Raw genomic sequence first — 22,386 nt, 5'->3', positions numbered from 1 at the left:
CTTATGTCTGGCCATTATAGTCTTCTAGATCTAAGGCATGAAATACATGAAAAATCAAATATTTGTAGTATTTTCTAAAATTATTGACTCCTAGAAGTTTTATTGTAATATGAAACTGAGAAGACCAAGAAGATCAGAGCATATGTAAAACTTTATCTAGTGAATTATAATTATTTCATGTAAAAAAAAAAAATTAATTAAATCAACTGATTCAATAAGATTGATGAGGCAGTTTTTTTTCCAGCACAGAAGCAAACAGAAGAGGAATGCTCTCTTCTGATTTTAAATAATCAGTCGGAGCAGGTTTTATAAGATGCTTGATAAAACTTTATTGCTAAGTCTGAATATTAAAAAAACTGCACAATTGTTTTGTTTTCCAACCAGTGTTAATTTCATTCATTAAACTTATGACGATAAATGAATCTCAACAACCTTATTTACATAACGAAAACGAGACGTAGATAATTAGATCATTGATAATAAAAACTGGTATGCCAAGTATGCTTTGTTTTTGTTAACGAGACGAAACGGGACGAAAATGTTAGTGGTGGGCTGTCCGACACTTAAAATCCATATTTTCCCCACTGTGCATCTAGGTAAGGTAAGCAATCCGGATATTACACAGTAAAAGTGAGTAAAATGGTGCTTGGTACAACCTGTCACCTTGATACCAATTTCTGATACATGTGATACTGATACTGACACAAACTATGAAGGATAAATATGACTCAAATATGACTAAAACTAATTTTGGTCTAAAGACTATGACTAAATCTAAAAAAGCTGCCAAAATGAACACTGTTCGCCCACCAGACTTGATTGAACAGCATTATTGATGGTTTAAAATTGCATATGTAAAAAATGTGTCACCGTCTGAATGAGCAGATTTGCCTTTGGGTGTTTTATTTATACATGTATTCTCCTGTGACAGAGACTCGATGTAATAAACTGTGACAAAGAGAACAGAAAACAACAAACACAGGACACCCAAACAGAGTACCAGCCACTGTCTGCACCAATTAGGGCGCTGAATGAATGTCTTCTGCACTGCAGTTAGTGACATAAACATCCATGTTTCTAGGTTGTTGATATCTAAAGATGAAGGAAGTGGGCGGGCTTTTGTATCAAACCTAATCAGTGTGATAATTACAGCAAACAAGTACACAGATCGATGGAAACAGATAGTTTCAGGTCTACGATTGGAAAACAAAAAGAATACTGTTAAGCACAATGACAACTATTGTTCTTGTTCTAATACTTTTTATTGAAATACCCCCTGCCCTGTTATAAACAGGCTGACATTAAAGCAAGTAGAACGGTTCCCAGCTTTTGGCATCTCAACACGTGGACAGCGCAGTCAGCCCACATCACAGAGTGGAAACTGGCATGGACTCTAATTAGGAGAGGCTGGGGTTGGAGCTAGACCACCTTGTGGGATTTGTTTATTCCTGGGAACCCAAAGTCATACACAACCGCTGTGACTTTTAATCTTTCTTTTACAGTTCTGAATATGATTTATTAAAGGAAAGGTTTTTTTGATCATTATCCAATGTTGCCTGTTTTTATGTTTCCACAGGCAAACGGGATTACTCATGCCAACCTCACGCTCCAAGACCCCGCGTGCAAAGCAACAGTCAATGCCACCCACTACACGCTGGAAACTCCTCTGAACGGCTGTCAGACCACAGTTTATCCCATGCAGGGTAGCCCAATGGCCCTCCACATCAACTCTGTGAGTATAAAACCTATAAATATACTTTAGTTTAAAATAAGTCGAGACAATAAAGCTCTTTAAACTGAACCACAAAAAACAGGAACAGGGGCCTCCTCATTTAAAATCCAATTACGTATGTCAACATACTAAAACTAATAATATAATGTTCAGCTGATGCTAACATTTATTTTGGCTAAGAAATCAGCATGCTGGATGTCTCTTTTGCCTTTTGGACTTTTGCTCATGATGTCTAGATTACCAATTACTAAAAAGAAGAAATTCAAGTTTAATCTATTTTTCTAGCAAGCAAGCTACACTCACAAGATTCTACTTACGATTGGAGAAAACACCCCCCAAAATCCCATCCTAATGTATTCTGATAGGCTAGTACTTCTGTACTGTTACTTATAATAATAATGATAATAATAATTTTATTTATATAGCACCTTTAAAAACAAGAGTTTACAAAGTGCTTTGACAACCAAGCAAGCAAAGTAAAGCAGAGAACAAGCAGAAAACCAGCAAATCACAAAACAAGCAAAGCACAAAACCAGCAACTCACAAAATAAACAAAGCACAAAACCCAATACCCAATAGGCAACAGGAGAACCCACACAACCAAGACCAGGGGGACGAAGCAGGAAGAAGTAGAAAGAGTAAATAAAATAAAATAACTAAAAGAGATAAAATAAAGGAAATAACGGAAAAAGAAATAAAAGCTGTAAAAGTAATAGGAGAGATAGAAACCAGTGAAGGCAATAAAAACAATAGAAGAGCTCAAAGCAATACAAACAATAAAAAGAAATAAAATCAGTAAAGCAACAAAAGAGATTAAAGCAATAAAAGCAGTAAAGGACATAAAGGATCAATAAAAGAAATAAAGGATGGAAAAGTAAGAATAAGGTGAGATAAAATTTTAAAGAGATAAATAAGAGCCAGTTAGAAGACGACACCACATAAAAGCAAGTCTGTAAAAGTGAGTTTTAAGAAGAGATTTAAAAGATGTCACTGATTTTGCGAGAGCACTTGGTGCCTCAAAGGTTTCTGCAGGGAAGCATTTTAACCCAAGAGCCAAGGAGACCTCTGTCCACGTGCACTTCTTCCCCTCACCCAAACCGTGATCTTCACCTGAATTTAACAAAGTAGTTACACCGCCTAAACCTAATCAATCAAGTCAATTAATCAAATTTGATTTATATAGCACCAAATCATAACCAATGTTATCTGAAGACACAGACCATACTCTATTAGATTATTTGGAGAGAGACCCAACATGAATCCACCTTGAGCAGTACTTAGCAACGTTGGCAACAGTGGCAGAAAAACGTCCTTTTGTCAGGCAGAAACTTCGAGCAGAACCAGGCTCATGTTGAACAGCCATCTGTATCGACTGGATGAGACGAAAAGTGGGATGGAGCTAGTATTATTTGTTTGACTTTTCTTAGCCAATCACAGCACAGTGGTAACAGACTGGTCCATTTTGTTTATAGGAAAAAAGAACACATAATTAAAGCTATTTAACCAGGCTTGATACCTTTTCATTTTGAAAATGAAAAACAATGGTCTTAAATCACTTACAGTGCTTACTGTATCCCAGGCCATGTTATGTTGTTGAAAAAATCAGGGAAAAACACATAATGTCAAAGTTTGTGGGCTTAGAAAACCTCAGCTCAGATGCTTTTAGCTCAAATGCTCCACATAAAGTTTTGTCGTCCTTTTTTAATCTCATAGAAAATGGGAAAATATACATAATCGATATATACTTCCCTACACAAACGATTAGAAATCATTTTTTCTTCCAAACTCTATAGTAACTTCTTTATGTAACGTGAGCATTTTATGGGTGTCAGCATTCATACTGACATCCCCATTATCTTCATTGTTAAGGAATGCATTCATGTGTTTGTTCTAACAAGCAGAGATGAATCACTTCCTCCGTAACCTTTTGAAATCTTTTGTCGGGGGAAATTTGGAGCAACACATTTAGTGTCCGATGCAGATTGAAAATCTGGGCACATGTCCAAGGTCGTCTTTTGTGTAAACACTTGGATGCAGGGATGACCTCTGACCTCTAGTCAAAAGAGATACATTTTCATTGTCAAGGTCCCTGCACATCAAACACAATCTGCTCTGGCTGTTGTTTCTCCTGTCCTGTGATGTGTTGATTTAATTCAGCAGTGGCACCAATTGCAGGTCAACTAGCACTTGGTGCAGACTGAAGAAAAACACTGTTGGTGTCATGGAGATTGTCCTCCCAGCTCATTAAATTAAAACTTGCTCAAAGCAGCATGTAGTCATCTCAGACCCCTGACATTCTTCTTCTCTACTGAGAAATTATGTTTTCATGTTTTTGTTCAGCGTGAGTCCCACTGCTGAAGCAACAGGACATTCCCACATTTCAAATCCAAGTTCCAATGTTTTGGCGACCCCTCATAAAGATTACAATCTCCGTGCCTGTGGCCTGTTGAAATCCCTGAATTGAGCAACACTAGTTAAAACTGAATCTGTGAATAAAAAAGGCTGGAAGTGATTGTTGTGAAAGTTTTCCTTTCTGATGTGGCCTTGTTTCCGTGAGTAATGTAATCTTCTGTGGATTGCAGGTTCTAATAAGTCGTACTGACACTAAGGATGGGAGTGGTGGGCCGCTGGATTATGACGACCTGGAATCTGGAGACGTGCATTTCACGAGGGACACAAAGGATTTAGAGAGGATGTTGATGGAGTCCACGGAGCACATAGTGGTAAGATATGTTTTTTCTGTCTGTATGAGAACTGCAATCACTGCAGAATCAAAGTTGACAAATCATGACCTTCTACATCACAATGTAAATCATGACAAGTTGGAAAAAAACACAATTTCCCAGAGTCCCTTGGTGCTAGTAAAGCCTCATCTGGCTTTCGCAATCTCTCTGTCTTTCCATGATATCTGTTTTATGAACTTGACCTGACATTTTCCATTTGAAGTTTCTCCATCTTCATCCCTCTGCAGACTTATTTTCCTCTGCCTCATCCATTCCTCCTCTCCCACTTATTGTTCTTGTTTAAACAGTATCTCTATGTTCTGGTCCATCTCAGTGTGGTCAAGCACTGACCCACAGCTATGGAGCGGTGGAATCTGATGTCCAATATATTTGTGTTGGCTTTGTCCTTTTCTTCTCCCAGTTCAATTGCACGTACCGAAAGAACCAGGAAACCTCAGGAACAGTTGTCAAGATTGTACCGGGACCAGGGAAGCAACCGGTCAACAACATGTCATTTAACATGGAGCTGTACAACAAACTGCCGTTCATCAACCCTTCACGCCAGGCCTTCCACACTGTTGCACAAAATCAGCAAGTCTTTGTGGAGGTATGCTTTGCATTTGTAACACATTGTTCCTTATGTAAGAGCATAAGTCAGAAGTGTTTAAAGCAGCCATATCGTATATCAGAGATGGAAAGTACATTTATCTGCCCCATTTCAGAGGCATTTAAAAGTTCTTTGAGCAGAGAAATACATGTAAGAAATTGCACTTAAAGGACAATAAAGAGGCAATTAAAACTACAAGCAAAACGAAGCAAGCGAAAGGAAGAGTATGAGAGAAAGTTTTGTTTTTTTATCATTTTATTTCCCTTTTTTTAAACAACATTTTCTAAAACACACATTATGAAATGCAAAAATACAAAAAACCTTGTATTTTGCCCATTTTATACCGCATCCCTCAAAATACAGGACAACTTGTTTAAAACAAAAAAAAAACTAAAACTAAAATAAAAATGTAGAAATATATATATGATATACACTCACTGGCCACCTGAAAAATCTAATTTAACCCAATACACCAGCTCAGCCATAAGATTTGCTTTTATGTTGCCTCTAATGTACACGTTTTGTTCTAAGCTGTCACAGAGGTGTTAATTCCATGATATTTCAGCATCAAGGTCATAATTGGTGGTGGGACTGTTCTGAGCTGCATTATATTCAGAGGTGTTTCTAATACTCTGGCCCCCTTATGTATGTAAATAGGGAAGACAAAAAATTAGGCAATATAATGTACTTCAGTACAACACCACCTTTAACTTTGGCCTCAGTAATAAACATCATTGAATTTACACACTTCAGACTCTCAACAAAACTAAACTTCATAGAAGCAGAATCCATGGCAGTGCTGTTGAACATAATTGCATTAGATTTTTTTAGGTGTACCTAATGAAGTGGCCGGTGAGTGTATGTCACATTAAACAGTCAAAATGTAAACATAAATACATACATTCTTACAAACTAATAGACATATCACAGTTGACTATAGTCAATCCACTATTGACTTAGGTCATAGTATCGGTTATGAAAGAGTACACAGCTTTAGTGTTTTCATATGTCAGAAATGGTTGCCATGTTATATAAAATATACCACAAGAACCACTGAATGTACACCTTATGTTCTCCATGTGTAAAAACCCCATAAGATCTCCAGCCCATTGGACATGTGTGGGAGAGGCCTCCTGCTTCCATGTCATATACGTATAACCCTTCGATTCCACCAGACCCTGGATAAATCTTAGCCAACTTTTCCTTGGATAGATGAAGGCGGTGCAAGACTTTGAAATGTAGGAGCCTGTGTCTAGCACAAATTGAGGGAAAACAAATATTTTTTGAGCTGGAAATTAAAAGAGCCGACAGTTTGAGCCGACCTCGGGTATTCAGGAAGCTTGTTTCACAGGTCTCTAGCATTGAAACTAAATGCTGCTTCGGCATCTATGTTTTTGATCCTGGAAACACTGACCTAAGCTGATGGCTCTGGATGCTTCATAGCGAACAAGCAAATAAGATATGTATTCAGGCACAAGACCATTAAGTCCTCTGTGAGCAAGTAAGAGGATTTCTTATCGCTGACTGTGGAAGTAGCATTCTGGACAAGGAGCTGTTTGATGAGCAAAACTCCAGACTGCTTTTCTGTATCTTGTTTAGACAAAAATCCTTTAATTGTGGCAATATTTTTAAGGTTTAGTTGGCTGATTCTATCATTTGCTTTACGTGGCTTTCAAACTTTAGTCTCTCACGACACCAAGATTCCTATCTTGATTTCTGTATTTTAGTTTCATAGAAAGTTGAAACTGTCTTTTATCTTTCTCTGCAGGGCCAAATATAATGCTAGTTTTACGTGTTTAGTTGTAGCAAAAAGTTGTTACAAAACTGTTCTCTGTGTACTCTCTGTCTGGGACTTAAGCTCTTCCTGCTTTGATCGCTCAGTGTGACATAAATGGGGTCACTTTGTATTTGGTCTAGTTGGGGCTAAAATAGGCTGACACTCACTTTCACCCCTTGTCTTCATTGTATCTCCTCTCTACGTGTCTCTGTATCCCGTCTGTCTGGCTCGAAGTCCCGTCTGTCTGTTTCGCAACAGTAATTATGGAGGTCATGTAAGAGATGGCAAAGGCTCGTACTTTGAGGTCCTTTGAAGAGTTGATTTATGATGATATCAGCGGGAGATGCATTGCTGACAGCGTGGACACAGAGCCAGCTGGTTACAAAGAGTTGTCTGTGCATGTGTATGCAAGACCTGTCCAATGAGGATACCATCACTGACAATCAGTGAAAAAAGGAGGAAAGAGGAGAAATAATAACTCAAGGGACTGTCTCATGGCTGGAAAGATTTTACTACCTTCCTCTGCACTGCTACTTAAATACTACTTGGAAATATTTGTTGTCGTTGACATAGCAAAGAGTTCGCAAATAGTTGTTACACATCCAACAGACAGAGAAACGTTAGCATTCATTTGAAGTCATTTGGGAAATGGGTTTATTCATTTTCTCTTACTGCCACTCATACTGTAAAACAACCTTTATTCAACCAGGAAGTCCCTTGAGGTTTAAATCTCTTTTTTTAGGATTAGCTTAGCTTAGGTTAGCCTTGCTTAGCATAAAGACTTGAAGAAGGCAGGGGGAAACAGCTAGCCTGGCCTTGTGCAAAGGCAAAAAGAATGATCAGACTACCAGCGCCTCTAATGTGTAGACTTGGTTGTTTAATCTGATCATAAACAAAGCTACAAACACAAGTTGTTTCTTTAATGTGTTTAATTTCCAGACTACTTCTTGACGAGAAGCATTGACTTTCTAAAGTGTTGTCAAATAGCTAGTCCCCCCTGCTGTAAGTGTTTATGCTAAGCTCAGTTACCCAACAGAAATGAGTGTATCAATCTAACCCTCTGATCTCCAAGTAAGTGAGTAAGTGTATTTCCCAGTATTACATTTTTTTTCTTTCTCTTTGGCAGCACCGATGCCGATAAACTGTAATTGCGGGAGCACACTTTCCAGATATCCAGACAGTGTTGCATGTGTGACGTCCATAGCTCCAGTTGTAACTCTTGATTTTCCTGGCTGACGTTTGTTTTCCTTTTAGGCTGTTTTCCTTCACCTGATTGTTGAATTTGTTTCTTTTTCTTTGGATTTTCACTTCTTTTTGAAGTTGTATCTGTAGTCATCGATCTTTTCTTTGTTTGTTCAGCCATAGTAGATTACTGTTTACCCGCAACACTTGCAGAGACAGGAAAAGCAGCCACTTAGCTCCGCCTACCCTCTCTGGCAGACCAACCACTGCTGGGTGATGGAAAACGCGTCACTAACTGGGCGCTGCTTGTGATTTTTAACGTGAAAGTCACACCCGAAACCCAGTCCGTAATTCTGCAACTACAAAGGCTTTCATCAGTGGGCCATAGGCTCAATCACCATTGTGTTACCTCATTTGGCAATAGATAGTGACTTAACATACATCTATTTAAATGAAAATCTTCGAGATTATTACTATAATAAAGTATAAGGATTGTGTTGCAAAAATTGGGATTCAGCTAGTCCTATCAGAGTGGAGTTTCTTTCCTGTCATAAAAATTAACAAATCATTGAGATATTTAAAGAGGAAATGTTTTTTACTTTCTCTAATGTGTTTCAGGTTACATCAACCACATCAGATCCGGAGCTGGGGTTCACCATCATGTCGTGCTTTGTTTCTCCCAACTCCAACCCCAGCGTGGTCTCAGACTACTCCCTCATCGAGACGGTCTGCCCTAAGGACGACTCCGTCAAGTACTATCCTCAGAGGGACTTCCCTGTCCCTCACGCACAGGCAGAGAAGAAGAGTTTCAGCTTCAACTTCAACTCAAATTACAACATCTCCCTACTCTTCCTGCACTGTGAGATGTCTCTGTGCTCCAACGGATCTCACAATAACCAAAGATTACCACGGGTATGCCGTAAAATGTATTATTTTGCATGTTTAACACGTTCACTTTACAAGTTCACTTTCTGTTTCTCCAGAGACATGAAGTGTTCGCGGTGTTGTATTCGGAAGACTTTAATTTAGTGTACTAGTGTAGCATCTTTACTCTGGCTGACCTGAGCCATTCAGCATCAGGTCTGCACTCAAAGCAGGAAACATGAATTGATGAAATGGTTGCCAAGTATCCAGCTGCAGAACAAAATAAGCATTCATCTTGGCTATCATTTTCATTTTTCTCTCACTGTTATTTGTCCAACTCATACAGTCTCTTGCAAAAAAAAACTTTCCTCTACTTTTGTTGACCTTTTCACTTAAAAAAAAGGAGTGATAAAAAAGTGGCCTGGGGCTAACTTGTTACTGTGAAGCTAATTGTCATTATGATTACAATCAGTGTCAGTTAAAAGCTTGTGAGTTTGTCATTTGTTTGATTGCCAAGTTAGACTATCGGTCAGGTATGACAGAAGGCATTTCCTTGAGGTTGAATAATGTGAATGTTTGCCTTTGGCCTCTAGAAAACCTTTTTCTTCTGTAGAAGACTGCAGAGCGTCAAAGCCTTTTATAGAGTGCCATATTTCTTCTTTTTGTTGTTGTAAATGTAGCGTTTAAAATGGCTTAATTCTCTTCTTTTCTCTAATTGTCTTCCCACAGTGCTTACAACTGGGTGAGAACTGTGATTCTCTTGATCTGAACCAAATCGTATGGATGATGATGAACACTAAGACGTCTACCAAGCCGCTGGTTGTCGTGGATGGAACAAGTCAACCAGGCATAACATGTAAGTTTGGAGAAAAAAAGACAAATTCTACTCTCACTTAGACTCCTTTTCATAATGCACGTGGGCTCTCTCTTGTCACTCTCATCCATATGTGAGTTTATCAGTGCTACATATTATGAATTAAACTCTGATTATCATAGTTTTGAGTATAAAGCGTGATAAGGAAACTGGAGTGAAGAGAGAGGCCAGTGTGAGGGCAGCAGAGCCAGAGAAAGCTTGGTCCGCCACTTGGAGATTAAACCAAAACCACAAAACACTGCACATCACTTCCCCACATCTGGTCATCATTAACTGCGGTGTGTGTGTGTGTGTGTGTGTGTGTGTGTGTGTGTGTGTGTGTGTGTGTTGTACGATTGTGTACGCAGGTGCGTGTGTGTGCACATTTGCCTATTTACATTAACGACAGTACACAAGAGTGTGCTTTTGGGTGTGTGTGTACATACGAGCATGTGGTTGACAGCAGTGAATGGGAGTGTACCAACACTGAGGCCCGCTTGGCCTGCTCTGGCCCGGTCCATGCTGAGGGAGAGGTGGAAAAAGACGAGTCATACAGAACCGAGCTCCAGTTGTTTTCACTTAGGACCTTCACTGTGGCCTCCGCTTTCCACTAGAGAGGGGGAGAAGGGAGGAGTGAGGGGAGTGGTGGTCCTCCAGTTGGCTTTAGGAGTCCAGCCAGAGCCTAAAGGCCCCCCGATCCTCTCTTGTACAGTCATTCATTCTCACAGTATTGAGTCTGAGAGGCTGTGAGAGTGATCACGGGGAGGGAGCAACATGCAGACTTGAGGGGGGCCTGAGGTCACTTTTTTACTAATTATGATCTAAACCGAGATGGGGTGATATCATGAGTGCCCGATCTCTGGTGGACAGCCAGAGCTTTTCAAATCAGCATCCCCTCTGAGCAATGACATCAACCAGAGACCTGTGGTCAATTTGAGTCAACTGTACTGACTCATGAGTTTAATATAAATCACGTCATTTTAATCAGCGTGAGATTGAATCAGACTGATGGATCAGAATGGCACACATCAGCCAATTCAACCTTAATGCCAACATGTTGTATTGTTATATAAACTAGCTGTTAAATGACTTGAAATTGCAGTTGAGAAATTATGTTTTCAGTAATTAAAAACAGTGTCACATATATAGTAATTAACAACTGGCTCCAGTGGTTTTGAACACGGATATCTTGAATTTTCTCACACATAGATGGTCACAAGAACCATTTAAGAGCCAGACCTTAAATGACCTACTTGTAGTTAGTGTTTTCCACTGCTTTCTGACTATTTAAGGACCAGAAGATGAATCATTAATCACTGGAAAAATAATGGACTAATTGATGGTGATAATAATTGTAAATTGCTCTGCACTCTCACATTGTGTAGATCAAATCTCTTGAATCGAACTTAAAAGATTTTTATCCACATGTTGATGACGCTTTGTATTAAGGTCCTTGTAATAAGTGTAAATAGGTAATAAGACCCTTATAAGTCCTTATAAGATGTTTATTATCAATAAATATATGGTAATGAGACTATGTAAGTGTTGATAATAGTATCATAATCATGTTTATTGTTAGATTATAAGATATTTATAAGCACTTAATAAGAAACTTGTAAACAATTTATAGACAGCTTAAGAGCATTAATAAAAGGCTTATAAGTTTAATGTTTATAATTACATCCATTCATTGAGTCTTACTCACTTACCAATTATGCCATTGTTAAGCCTTGACTAAGCTTTACAGTTGCTTTATGGAGTTTAATACATACTTTATTATGCAGTATTGCAGTATTATGCAGCCACTGGATCTAAAGCGAGAACAGTGCCTTATTACGGTTAAAAGATTTATTAACCTTAATAAAAGCATAATTAACTGTTAATAAGCGCATAGTTCATTGCTAATTACTGCATAATAAAATATGCATTAAACTCAATAAAGCAATTGTGAAGCTTAGTAAAGGTTAAAAGTAATCATCTTGAAGATTTTCATTTAAATAAATGTCACTATCTGTCGCCGAATGAGGTAACACAATGGTGATTGAGCCAATGGCCCACTGATGAAAGCCTTTGCTGAAAGCCTTTGCTGTATTATGGACCGGGTGTCTGTGTTGACTTTCACATAAAAAATAACAAGCGGCGCCCAGTTGGTGACGTGTTTTCCATCACCCAGCAGTGGTTGGTCTGCCAGAGAGGGTAGGCGGAGCTAAGCGGCTGCTTTTCCGGTCTCTGCAAGTGTTGGGAGTAAACAGTAATCTACTATGGCTGAACAAACAAAGAAAAGATGGATGACTACAGATACAACTTCAAAAATATAATAAAATATGGATGTATAATATAATCCAAAGAAAAAGAAACAAATTCGACGCTCAGATGAAGGCAAAAAGGAAAACGACCGTCAGCGAGGAAAATCATGAGTTACAACCGGAGCCAACAGCAAATTTTTGATCTTATTGAGATTTTAGATTTTTTCCATGTTTTTTAAAACTCCCAAATGTCAATAAAGATATCAGCTTCAAAAATCTAGTATAAGTCAGGCTGTAAAGAGAATTTCTGAACCGAAGAGGGGGATTTATTTCATTTTAATTGGACATTGGGTTTCTGTGCTGGGCTGAGATACAGATTCCGTCACTTTTCAGCACAGAAGTTCCAGTGTTGATGTTAGAGAGACTGCAAAGGATATTGGTGAACCGAGACTCTGAAACGTGCAGTAATGAGTGAGTGAGTTTGCTTAGCTGGTCCAGAGTAGGCAGCAACAGGCACTGCCCACACCAGTATGCCAGTGCAGCGGGTTTATTATCCATGGAACGGATTAAGTTAACACAGATATGCAATAAACACAGTGAAAAAAACTTCAAATTTCAAAGGGCCGTGTTTTATAACACAAAGGCATCTCTTATGCTAGGATGGCAAACAAAACAAGCAGCCTTTTTTAAAGGCCACAGTTCTGCACTGGACAGCATCCCAAAGAGCTGAACTTGATCTATAAATCAAAGAGGGCCACTTGTGGCCAACTTGGTGCATGGAAAAACATAAAAGCCTCAAAGTCCTGCCATCAGAAGTAGATTTACTGCTTCACAACATCAGTAAATTTTATGCCTTTTTTTATGGATCTGGTAACATTCAGGAAAAGTTGAAAAGTATTTATTGGAGAGGTTGGCAGTGTGGATGATATCATTAAACCAGTACAGGTAGTATTACTTTTGTTTAAGGCTGCAGAGAGGAAAAGGAGAAGATGCAAAACCTACAATTACAGTTTGGTTTATTTATATTACAATAATTAAAATATAATCTGCTTCCAAAGAGAAGTTTTATATCAGGATAATAATATTACATAATGCAGTAGAGTGAAACTGCAGCGTATGAAATACAGTACACTTTCTAAAGTGCTTACCCCTCGCTTCGCTTATCTTTCTAGGGAGCTGATTTCTGTGATGAATGTCTGTTATAATGCATTACCTTTAAGTCTGCTGAATTGGGTTTTTATGTTCCCCTTGTGGGTTGATGTATTCACTAACTAGATGTGAAGCAGCTTACTTTTTCATTAAAGTTAACAAAAAGGTCAAGATATGTAATTTTCAAACTAAAAGATAAGGATGTTTCGACTTGTGCATGACTTTGGATTCATGCCTCAGCAGATTGTGGCCAATAAAACAAGAATGAATCTCCCACACTTCAGATTATGAAGCTAATACTTCAGACAAAGATGTTTTTGCAGATCCATAATAGGAAACCTTTGTAACCATATAAAACTTATGTTGTATGAGGCGTTAAAGGCCTTTTGGATTTAAGTTTATCGCAATAACATGATTTTAACTGTCAAGTTCAACTGCAGTCGGCTTTATAAGTATGGACAACTGTTGTCAAGAGCCTCAAAGAGGCCATCAGTGGTCTCTGCACGCTGTGAGGAGAGGTCAGAGTTGAACAAAAACAAGCTCTTAAGAAGGGGTGCTCTCTCATTCCATAGCAAGCAAACTTACATAAACAAATGACGTTCATAGAGATATCTGAACTGTTCCAACTCTGGCAACAGCTTAAAGCTGCAAACATAAGCCACAAGTTTAACTTCCAGGGTGCTGTCTGTTTCTGCTGAAACAAAGAACACAAGTCATGATCTGACCGATGTCCAGCAGAGTACTGTTCCTCACAGACGTCAAGGCAGTATTTGAGAAGTACATTGAGTTTCAGCTTTATAACAATGGCAGAACTTGGATGATTGTCATGTAGTTTTTTCAGACAACACAAGGCAATCAAGTAGTCAACTTTACAAGATAACATTGCACATTTAGCTGCTGTGCTCTTCCTCTCTCTGCTGCTTGTAGGGCTGAAAGCATTAGTGGCCACTCTCTGCATTCTTACCATAACACATCACACAGGACAGATAACACAGAGCGATAGGATGCGGGTGAAGGGTGGCAGAGAGAACGTCCTCTGGCCATCGTCCCCTCTGAAATTAAAGTCCTCTATGATGACCTGTCATCATCCATTACGCGAGATGAAAACTCAAAGGTGTCCTATCCAAGAATAGCGCCCATTGTGCTGGACTCTTGGACATGTACCAGGCTCGCCTCTTGAGTTTGCTCATACACAAGCGCCTTTGTATTGTTTGTTAAGACATCATTAAGGCTAAGTTCACTTTTGAAAGCCTTCCAGATGGCTTGGAATAAATGGGTTAGCAGGACTGGTTGGAGTCAGAAGGTTCATCCCTTAGGACACTGTCAGCGTGCAGAATAACGGCTCTTTCAGCGATTTCCTGCTCCAGGTTTCTGCATCACATTCCTCAGAGAGTTGCTTATCAACACAGGCTAATATCAGCAATCTGCTGATCCTCTGGCCTGTGGCTGACAGGCTGACTCAGTACATGTATTGTGTTTTCTTTTAATAATTAAAATGTGTAACATACACTGTGGTTCAGTATATATAATGGTCAGCATATATTAAAACCGCTTTGTTTTTGTTTTGCAGTTTTTCCCTCTCCAAGAGCACCTCCAAGTCCAGAGGATACTTCTGATGATAGTAAGCTAACATGTCACACTATCTTACTCGTCTTCTCTCCTGTCTTTATGTATGTCTATGAATATGAAAATATGGAAACCCAGAGTGTTTAATATTGACTTAAAGGTAGGAAATTAGGAAATATATTATCATATGAATAGAATAATCGTTATTGATCCCCCATTGGGGGAAATTAAGTTGTTACAGCAGCTCAAAAAACAGTTCTAAATACAAACAATAATAGCAATGATAATAATAAATAAAGAAGTAATAATAAAAATAATAGTAAAATCTATATACATTATTTACACCCTTTTACTTGTATATGTAAAAATAATTGCGCTGAAAAAATATACATATGCACACATACACAACGTACTTACATGTATACATATATAGGTAGTGAGTGAATTTTGTTTTTAGTTAAAGTTTGTTTTTAATTAATCAGCATTTATTTATGTAGAAATGTCATTTCATGTCTGTTTTCATGATAAGTGAGTTCTGTTCAGTTCCCGACATTTCAACCTCACTGTTGCCGTCATGATTAGCGCTAACGTTAGCCAGACCGCTAGACTCAGACACACAAATTACAGCCTGCCATCTGTTTTCACCATGTCGAGTTTGCAATCCTGCTAGCCACAGAGCTGAAGCTAACGGTAGCCTACAGTAACATCGATTGTTGTGAGGATGGTGGCTGCCATCGCTATCGTGACAGTGCATGTCCGATAGCCATACCTCTCTCTGCATTTTATACTTTTATATATTAAAAGTGCGTCTTATACACCAAGTATCACAGTATGTTAGAGATATATTTATGTTTTGTAAGAAATAGGTAAATACTTCAGTTTGTTAGGAGACCGTGACAGGACTAATAAGATGATGTCAGGGCATGCAATAAAGGCAAAACACTGTTTACGCAATTCTTCGAGTCGTTATTTATCGAACATTGTTGTTTTTATTCATATAATATTGAACCACTAATGAGTTGTGAGTTGTGTCATGTCAGCATGCCTAAAACGTGTGTTGTTTTGTTTTCCAGGCACGCGGTACATCCTGGACACTCCGACGGTGGTGGGGATCGCCTTCGCAGCCTTTGTTATTGGGGCTCTGTTGACCGGAGCCTTGTGGTTTATCTACTCCCACACAGGTAGGTCCTTTACCTGCTGCTCCATGGCCCCGGCTCACCTTTCTTCTACATTAATGAAAAGATAAGATGCAAAGGAATGTCCGAGTGCCGCTGTGCCAGAAATGTGCCGCTGGGATTGCCAAACATCCTGCTGCTGACAGAGGCCAGTTCACAATAACATATTGACTCCTCTACTGTAAATATATCCTGTTGGTCAGCAGCGAGAGCTCTTCTCTTTCCTGCCTTTGAATGTTTTCGGGGCCTGCGGGGTGGTCAGCGAATATTCTCAGTACAATGGCTGGAGACGAGTTGGAAATTCCCCTTGTTGGGTTTAGCGGCACTCACAGGAAAAGACACACAATCTGTCCATTAGATGCCAAGACCTTCCCTATCGTCCCAAGCCTGCTGACCCCGGCCGACCCCCGAGAGGAAGTGTGCTCTCAGCAGCCCTTTGGGTTCACCGGTGCATAGAGCTGCCCCTGTTCTCGTTGGCCTCACTGCGTGATACGCCATGCCATTGACCTGTTAACCCATCGCTGATGTGTTCTCCACGGTCGTCTTTCATGAACGGGGTCAGGATGTTTGAGAGTACAAGTCAGGGCTTTCTGAAAATACAACCATGTGAGTGTTTAAGTTAATGCTAAGTTGACAGTTTGGAAGAAGCTCTCGGTCGGATGGTGCTAAAGGGTCAGTCTAGTAAATCATCCTCCCTGATAGCTGTGAGTTTTTCTGAATGAAGATATAGACACTTGTCAGAATGATTTCAGTTATTGGCCGGTTGGCTGGTTAGTCACATTAATAAGCATTTACTGAACAAATTCTCAAGTAGCAGAAAAGATCAGCTGTCAGATTTTAGTGCCCTTATCTGTATCACAATATTGGTATTGGCTGAGCTTTAGAAAGCCACTTTACTCAAGCTTTATGGGTTTCCTAGAGCAACAAAGAAGCACATGCTTTGTGGTTGGCTTCCCAAAGATATAAGAGGGTCAAAGTGAGGATGAATAGAGAAATAGTTGTAAACAGGAATATTTTAGAGATGTTTAAAAAGTAGAAATGAAGCAGCATGTTCTTGTTTATGTAGCTAAAATAGGGCTTTGTTTTCTTTCTGACATGACCTTACATGGCAATATTGGCAGTTCCACGTAAACCCCAAGAATGTAGATCCCCAAAACAACAACCAAAAATATCAGTGTATTTTAAACTAGTGTACACTAGAATGATGAAACATGAAACAGATCGGGTCAATCCCCTCAGGGTCTGAGGACAATGTTCCCGCTCTCTTGAGGAAGAAGATTTTAAGTTACATACACTCATTGGCATTATATTTGTGGAAGTGTTTCCATTACAGTTGTATTCCCTATAAGGCAGTTACTAGTATCAATGCTTCAAAAGCACCCACAATATTTTATTTTCCATTTTTGTTCGTTATCTTGGCACAATATAAAGCTCCATTCTGCCAGGGCTGCAGTCACGACTGCCAACAGATCTGCTCTCCACCTCGGCTCGACTGGTGAAATAACATACGAATGAAAAATCCAAACCAATTGTGAAAACAGGCTAAATTACTTACACGAGGACAAATTTCACACATTATCTGCTCTGAAATCCAAACATATGCAACAAGATTAGAAAGTAATGGTGATCACACACTAGAGAAAACTACAAAGCAGCTTCCTTTCTTAGCCTCGCGAGTGGCAGGGCGCTTAGATTTGCAATGCCAGTTTGATCCTCCACTTCAGTTTAGACCAAAATATATCTACAAGTATTGGTCGGATTGGCATGAAGCTTGATACGGACTTTCACAATGCCTCTGAAGCTGGATATTAATGACTGTGACCATCCACTGACCTTACCTCTAGCGCCACCATGAGGTTGACATCTTTAGTAAAATTCGTATAAACGTTTTTAGTTTAATTTTTAGTCAAACTGATAAACTAGAAGTTCTAATTTTTCTTCTAAATTGCGGCACCTTATAGCGATAAAAGGCAATAGCAGATAACAAGACATCCACGGTTGGCTCCGATTGTAACTCTTGATTTTCCTCGCTGACGGTCGCTTTGCCTTCATGTGAGTGTCGAGTTTGTTTCTTTTTCTTTGGATTTTCACTTATTTTTGAAGTTGTATCTGTAGTCATCCATCTTTTCTTTGTTTGTTCAGCCGTATTAGATTACTGTTTACTCGCAACACTTGCAGAGACCGGAAAAGCAGCCGCTTAGCTCCGCCTACCCTCTCTGGCAGACCAACCACTGCTGGCTGATGGAAAACGCGTCACTAACTGGGCGCCGCTTGTGATTCTTTTCCTCGAATGTTGCCACAGACACCCAGTCTGTAATAATGCAAATGCAAAGGCTTTCATCAGTGGGCCATAGGCTCAATCACCATTGTGTTAGCTCATTCGGCGATAGGTAGTGACTTAACAGACATTTATTTAAATGAAACTCTTGGAGATTATATCTTTCATTCTTAATAAAATGTTCTGAGCAATCTGGCACTAGAGTGATCTTATTCTCTATTGTTGTAGGGATTGCAATAACATTAGGTGAAGACATTTATAATGAACTTTTAATACATTTTTATTAACTTTATCATCATTAGATCCAAATTGTATCTTTTCCACACTGGTTTGTGACTAAAACATACAGAATACATATTTATTAGCAAACGTTAGCATGCTAAAAGGCCAAACTAAGATAGAGATCATGATACATTTTTTCCCTGTGCAGTTTACAAGTTCAATTTTTCTTGTAAATCTAATACAGGTTAGTCTTGTAACTCACACTTAGTTAGTGATGAGATAATAGAAAATGTCTCTGAATTTGATTTAACAGTCGAGACCTCTGCTCTGCTGTTGCTCCGACTTTGACAAAGGAATGTAGAAATGCGTTCATTTATTCATTTAGTGTGACAGTATGGTGCAGCTCTTCCACACTGCACACACTGGATGTAGTTTCTAAGGTGTCTAATGATTATGAAGTCATTGATTTAACTAAAACAAAACAGATTTTTTCACTTGAAAAATTGGTTAGTCTTAAATGTAAATGTCATAGCCTTACAGGGTTTTCTGTGTCACATCCTTGGACACTTAAAGACATTTAAAGTATGCAATGTCGACTATGCTAAGAGATACTGAGATAGTGCTTCTGCTATTGAGATTCCTCGTCCAGAGTTTAAGGCGAATTGTTCCTGCGTCCCACATCTGTTGCAACAACTGCATACAGTTTTCATACACAGTATGTTTCTGTGACATGAAAGCAGCCTTTATCTCTCCGATCTAGAAAGATAATATTGGACTTGGATTCACCTCATATGTCGGAGGAAATATAAATTCCCAAGTCCCTTTGTTTCGTGGAGCTCTCGGTCCTGTGAGGGAAGGACTGCTGGCAGCTCTGCTCTGGTAAACATTAACAGAACTGAGGGGCCCCGGAGAGGGAGCGGGATGCAGGATTCGCCTGTGGACACATGTGCCTGTCATATATGCAAGCACTCATATATACATATACAACTTTAGGGCCAAACCAAACTGTCAGTAGAAAAATCTTTGTCTTAGAGAGGAGACTTTTAATGGAATAAAGCTAGAAGGAAACCGAGGAACACACTGCAGTAGTAACTGTGCCAAATACTCAAATTAAACACAGACTTGGCTTGAATTCAACAGCCGTTCATTGTCTGTCACAGACGTTTTCTGTAAACAGATGTAAGAACTTTTATTTGCTCCTCCTTTTTTAATCACTGGATCCCAAGAGCCTACGAAAAGAACTGCTTGTTTAGGCACAGAACAATAAACCAGTCAGTGGTTTGAGCTTCAGTCAGAAGGTTCTGCCTGTTTGTTCTGCTTTATCTACTAAAGCCAAGCTAATTGAATCCAGATAACTACAGAAATGAACTCCAGAAGCGGGAATCCTCCTGTCTTTTTGTTCAAAACATCTTCTGTCACATAGGATGTTAGCGGTTGTTTCCGGATTCTGAGGTGAATTTTTTCGGGCCCTTTCAGTTAAAGAACAAGCTGTGAATCCCTGGCAGATTATACTTACAGATGGTTAAAGTTAGAACAGATGAAGTCCAGAGCTCTTCTTGATTTAATTTGCATATATGCCAATTGCATTAACGATAGCATTAGTAAGAGTCTTTTAGGGGGTTTTCACATTAGGGACCCAGGCCCGGATCCGAGTACACTTGACCCCAAAGTACGGTTCATGTGTACTCGGGTACGGTACGCATCAGATGTGAAAGCTAACCGTACCAAACCACAGAAGTGGACTGCTTTTTAGAGTGTCTCCTCCTAAATCCGAGTATGCACGCAGCACCGCCGCTCCCATCCTCTGAACTGCGTGGCCATGGCTGATACCGTAGGAATGTAGGTGAGAGGGTCGTGAGTAATAGTCGGCATAGTGCGAAGGTCAGCTCCATTGTATGGGCTTGGGATCATGCGATTCACACACTTTTCTACACTGGAACGACAAAAAAAAGTTATGTAGTTGATGATACTCCTCTTCTTCTCTTTGTTTTTGAGGTGCATTACCACCACCTTCTGATTCGGAGTCCTACCGCAAGTGTTCTCGGGTATGGAATGAAATTACTAATGTGAAAGCTGAGCAGCGGGGTAGAGGGGGGTTAATCGTACTCGGGTACCATATGAAGCAATCGTACCTAATGTGAAAACGCCCTTCATCTATACAAGGCTGTGCACCAAACACTGGGACAGAAAAATTGTATTTTAACGAAAGTATTCAGGTATATCAGGTGTAGTATACGGTTCTCTAGCTGCCACTCCCTGCAGAGTGGGCGGATCGGGTTGAAATTTCTACTGCACTGGTCACATGCCGACCTGATGAGGTCATGACTGCATTTACGCCGCACGAGAAAATGTGCGTGTTACAACTGTAACGCGTTACATTTAAGGCGACTCTCGCCTACCTATTTTACTGTATCCAGCCTCAAGTTTCTTCTATTATTGCTCATATTTTGTGCATTTGCAACTTACAATTTGCATTTACGTAACTTATTATGTGCGCTGCCTCCCACATTCACAAACCCTGAACAGAAGAGATGAAGGAATTCTAGATGGCTTCAAGATGTAAAGTGTTTTTTGTCATAATTAAGGATTTCGAAACAACTTGCAAGATGTGCCAAATATCTTTCAAACTTAGGACCATTGGATATAAAGCTGTAATGTCCCATATGAAATCAGAAAAGCACTCAAGCTATGCTGATCTTCCATCCCTTCATCATCAGCTCCTGCTGGATCACAGCCTGATAAGGTTTCACCGAACAATACAGCCATGGCCTCTGTTTATCTCTTTAAGCTTTTCACCAGTCTACTCTACTACTCTGAAAAAAGTGGATTCACACGTTAAACCTGTGTTCAAGTCTTTAAAAGGTCTTAAAATCCTAGAAACCTTGTTTATGTCAAGTGGTGGCAGTCACAGTCATAGTTAAGATTACAGAGGAATGATGGAGGTGCCTGCGTCTTAGAGCGGAGCAGTTTGTACCTTTTAAACAAATCAATTTGTTCTGTTCCTACGTCTGCCTTTCATTTATATCAATTTTTCCATCTCCCTTTGCTCCAATCTCCTCCCTCCTCCCTCCCTCTCCACCCTCTCTCTCCTGCTCTGTGTCTAGGAGATGCAGCTGCAGGCACGCAGCAGGTCCAGAAGTCCCAGCCCGCCTCAGAGAACAGCAGTGCGGCCCACAGTATCGGCAGTACTCAAAGCACCCCCTGCTCCAGCAGCAGCACAGCGTAGCCCAGGACGAGGCCCTGCCACGGAACAGGAAGCGCCTGAAAGGTTCACAGGGACCGGTTTGTTAATCTCCTTCCATGAGAGGATTTTTTGGGGCCTGCAATAGGAGTGAAAATTATTTTAAAGAAAGAACACAAAAACACATATGGTTCTTGTGTTTATTACTTTTGTATCACTTCAAGAATGTGCAGACAAATTTACTGTCCTGTTGTTATTGGTCTGTAATAGTAGTGAAACCCTCACTGCACATCGAGTACAAAAACTACAAGAATCGTGAAAGTAAACCGGGCATGTCTTTTAATCCAAATGCTGTTTCTTCAGACCACAACAGAGCCTTTTGTTTTGACCTTAAATGGTGTGATTTCGGCTGTTTATAACAAGCAGGTGTGCTCCAACAGCAAGCAGAGCAATCACGCTGCAGATGTCAGTATTAGTAAGTGAGATGTTGATGGCTGGTCTAACACGTTACTTTATTGTTACCTTTAAAAGTGCAAAGAAGCGAAGTAACCACTATAAACATGCGGACAACAGTGCAGTATAAGCGCAGGTCGTCCTCTTCTCAGAGAGAGATGATGGCTGTTAGAAAGACAGTGTGGGTGTTGAATGTATGCAGAAGAGTAAACGCCAAATAATGTGACTAAAAAATGTGAAAGACATGTTGATAAAAGCCGCAGTTTGTAATCACAAATAGACATATTTTACCAGTGCATACTTTTCAGTAGTTTCAGTAATGCATTTCAGTAAATCGGGTCTGAGACTCAATTTCATTAATGTTACCCAACTTCACAG

General features: G+C 39.6%; 1 protein-coding gene across 1 annotated transcript in view; it reads left to right on the top strand.

Moving 5' to 3' along the window:
- The window catches only part of tgfbr3 (transforming growth factor, beta receptor III), a 74,252-nt gene extending 52,478 nt beyond the window's left edge, over positions 1-21,774 (top strand). Inside the window, exons 9-16 of the mRNA XM_069680166.1 lie at positions 1,577-1,732; positions 4,315-4,455; positions 4,877-5,062; positions 8,640-8,933; positions 9,615-9,741; positions 14,704-14,754; positions 15,773-15,880; positions 21,479-21,774. Coding sequence (XP_069536267.1) covers positions 1,577-1,732; positions 4,315-4,455; positions 4,877-5,062; positions 8,640-8,933; positions 9,615-9,741; positions 14,704-14,754; positions 15,773-15,880; positions 21,479-21,600 — 1,185 coding nt within the window. The 3' untranslated portion in view covers positions 21,601-21,774. The remainder of the gene's footprint in view (positions 1-1,576; positions 1,733-4,314; positions 4,456-4,876; positions 5,063-8,639; positions 8,934-9,614; positions 9,742-14,703; positions 14,755-15,772; positions 15,881-21,478) is intronic.
- The last annotated feature ends 612 nt before the right edge of the window (positions 21,775-22,386 follow it).

This window comes from Semicossyphus pulcher, unplaced genomic scaffold (assembly GCF_022749685.1).
Source record: "Semicossyphus pulcher isolate SPU_LCO1_2020_fin unplaced genomic scaffold, fSemPul1.0.p SCAF_4, whole genome shotgun sequence".
Classification (NCBI taxonomy): Eukaryota; Metazoa; Chordata; class Actinopteri; order Labriformes; family Labridae; genus Semicossyphus; species Semicossyphus pulcher.
This window is presented reverse-complemented; position numbering and strand designations above follow the sequence as displayed.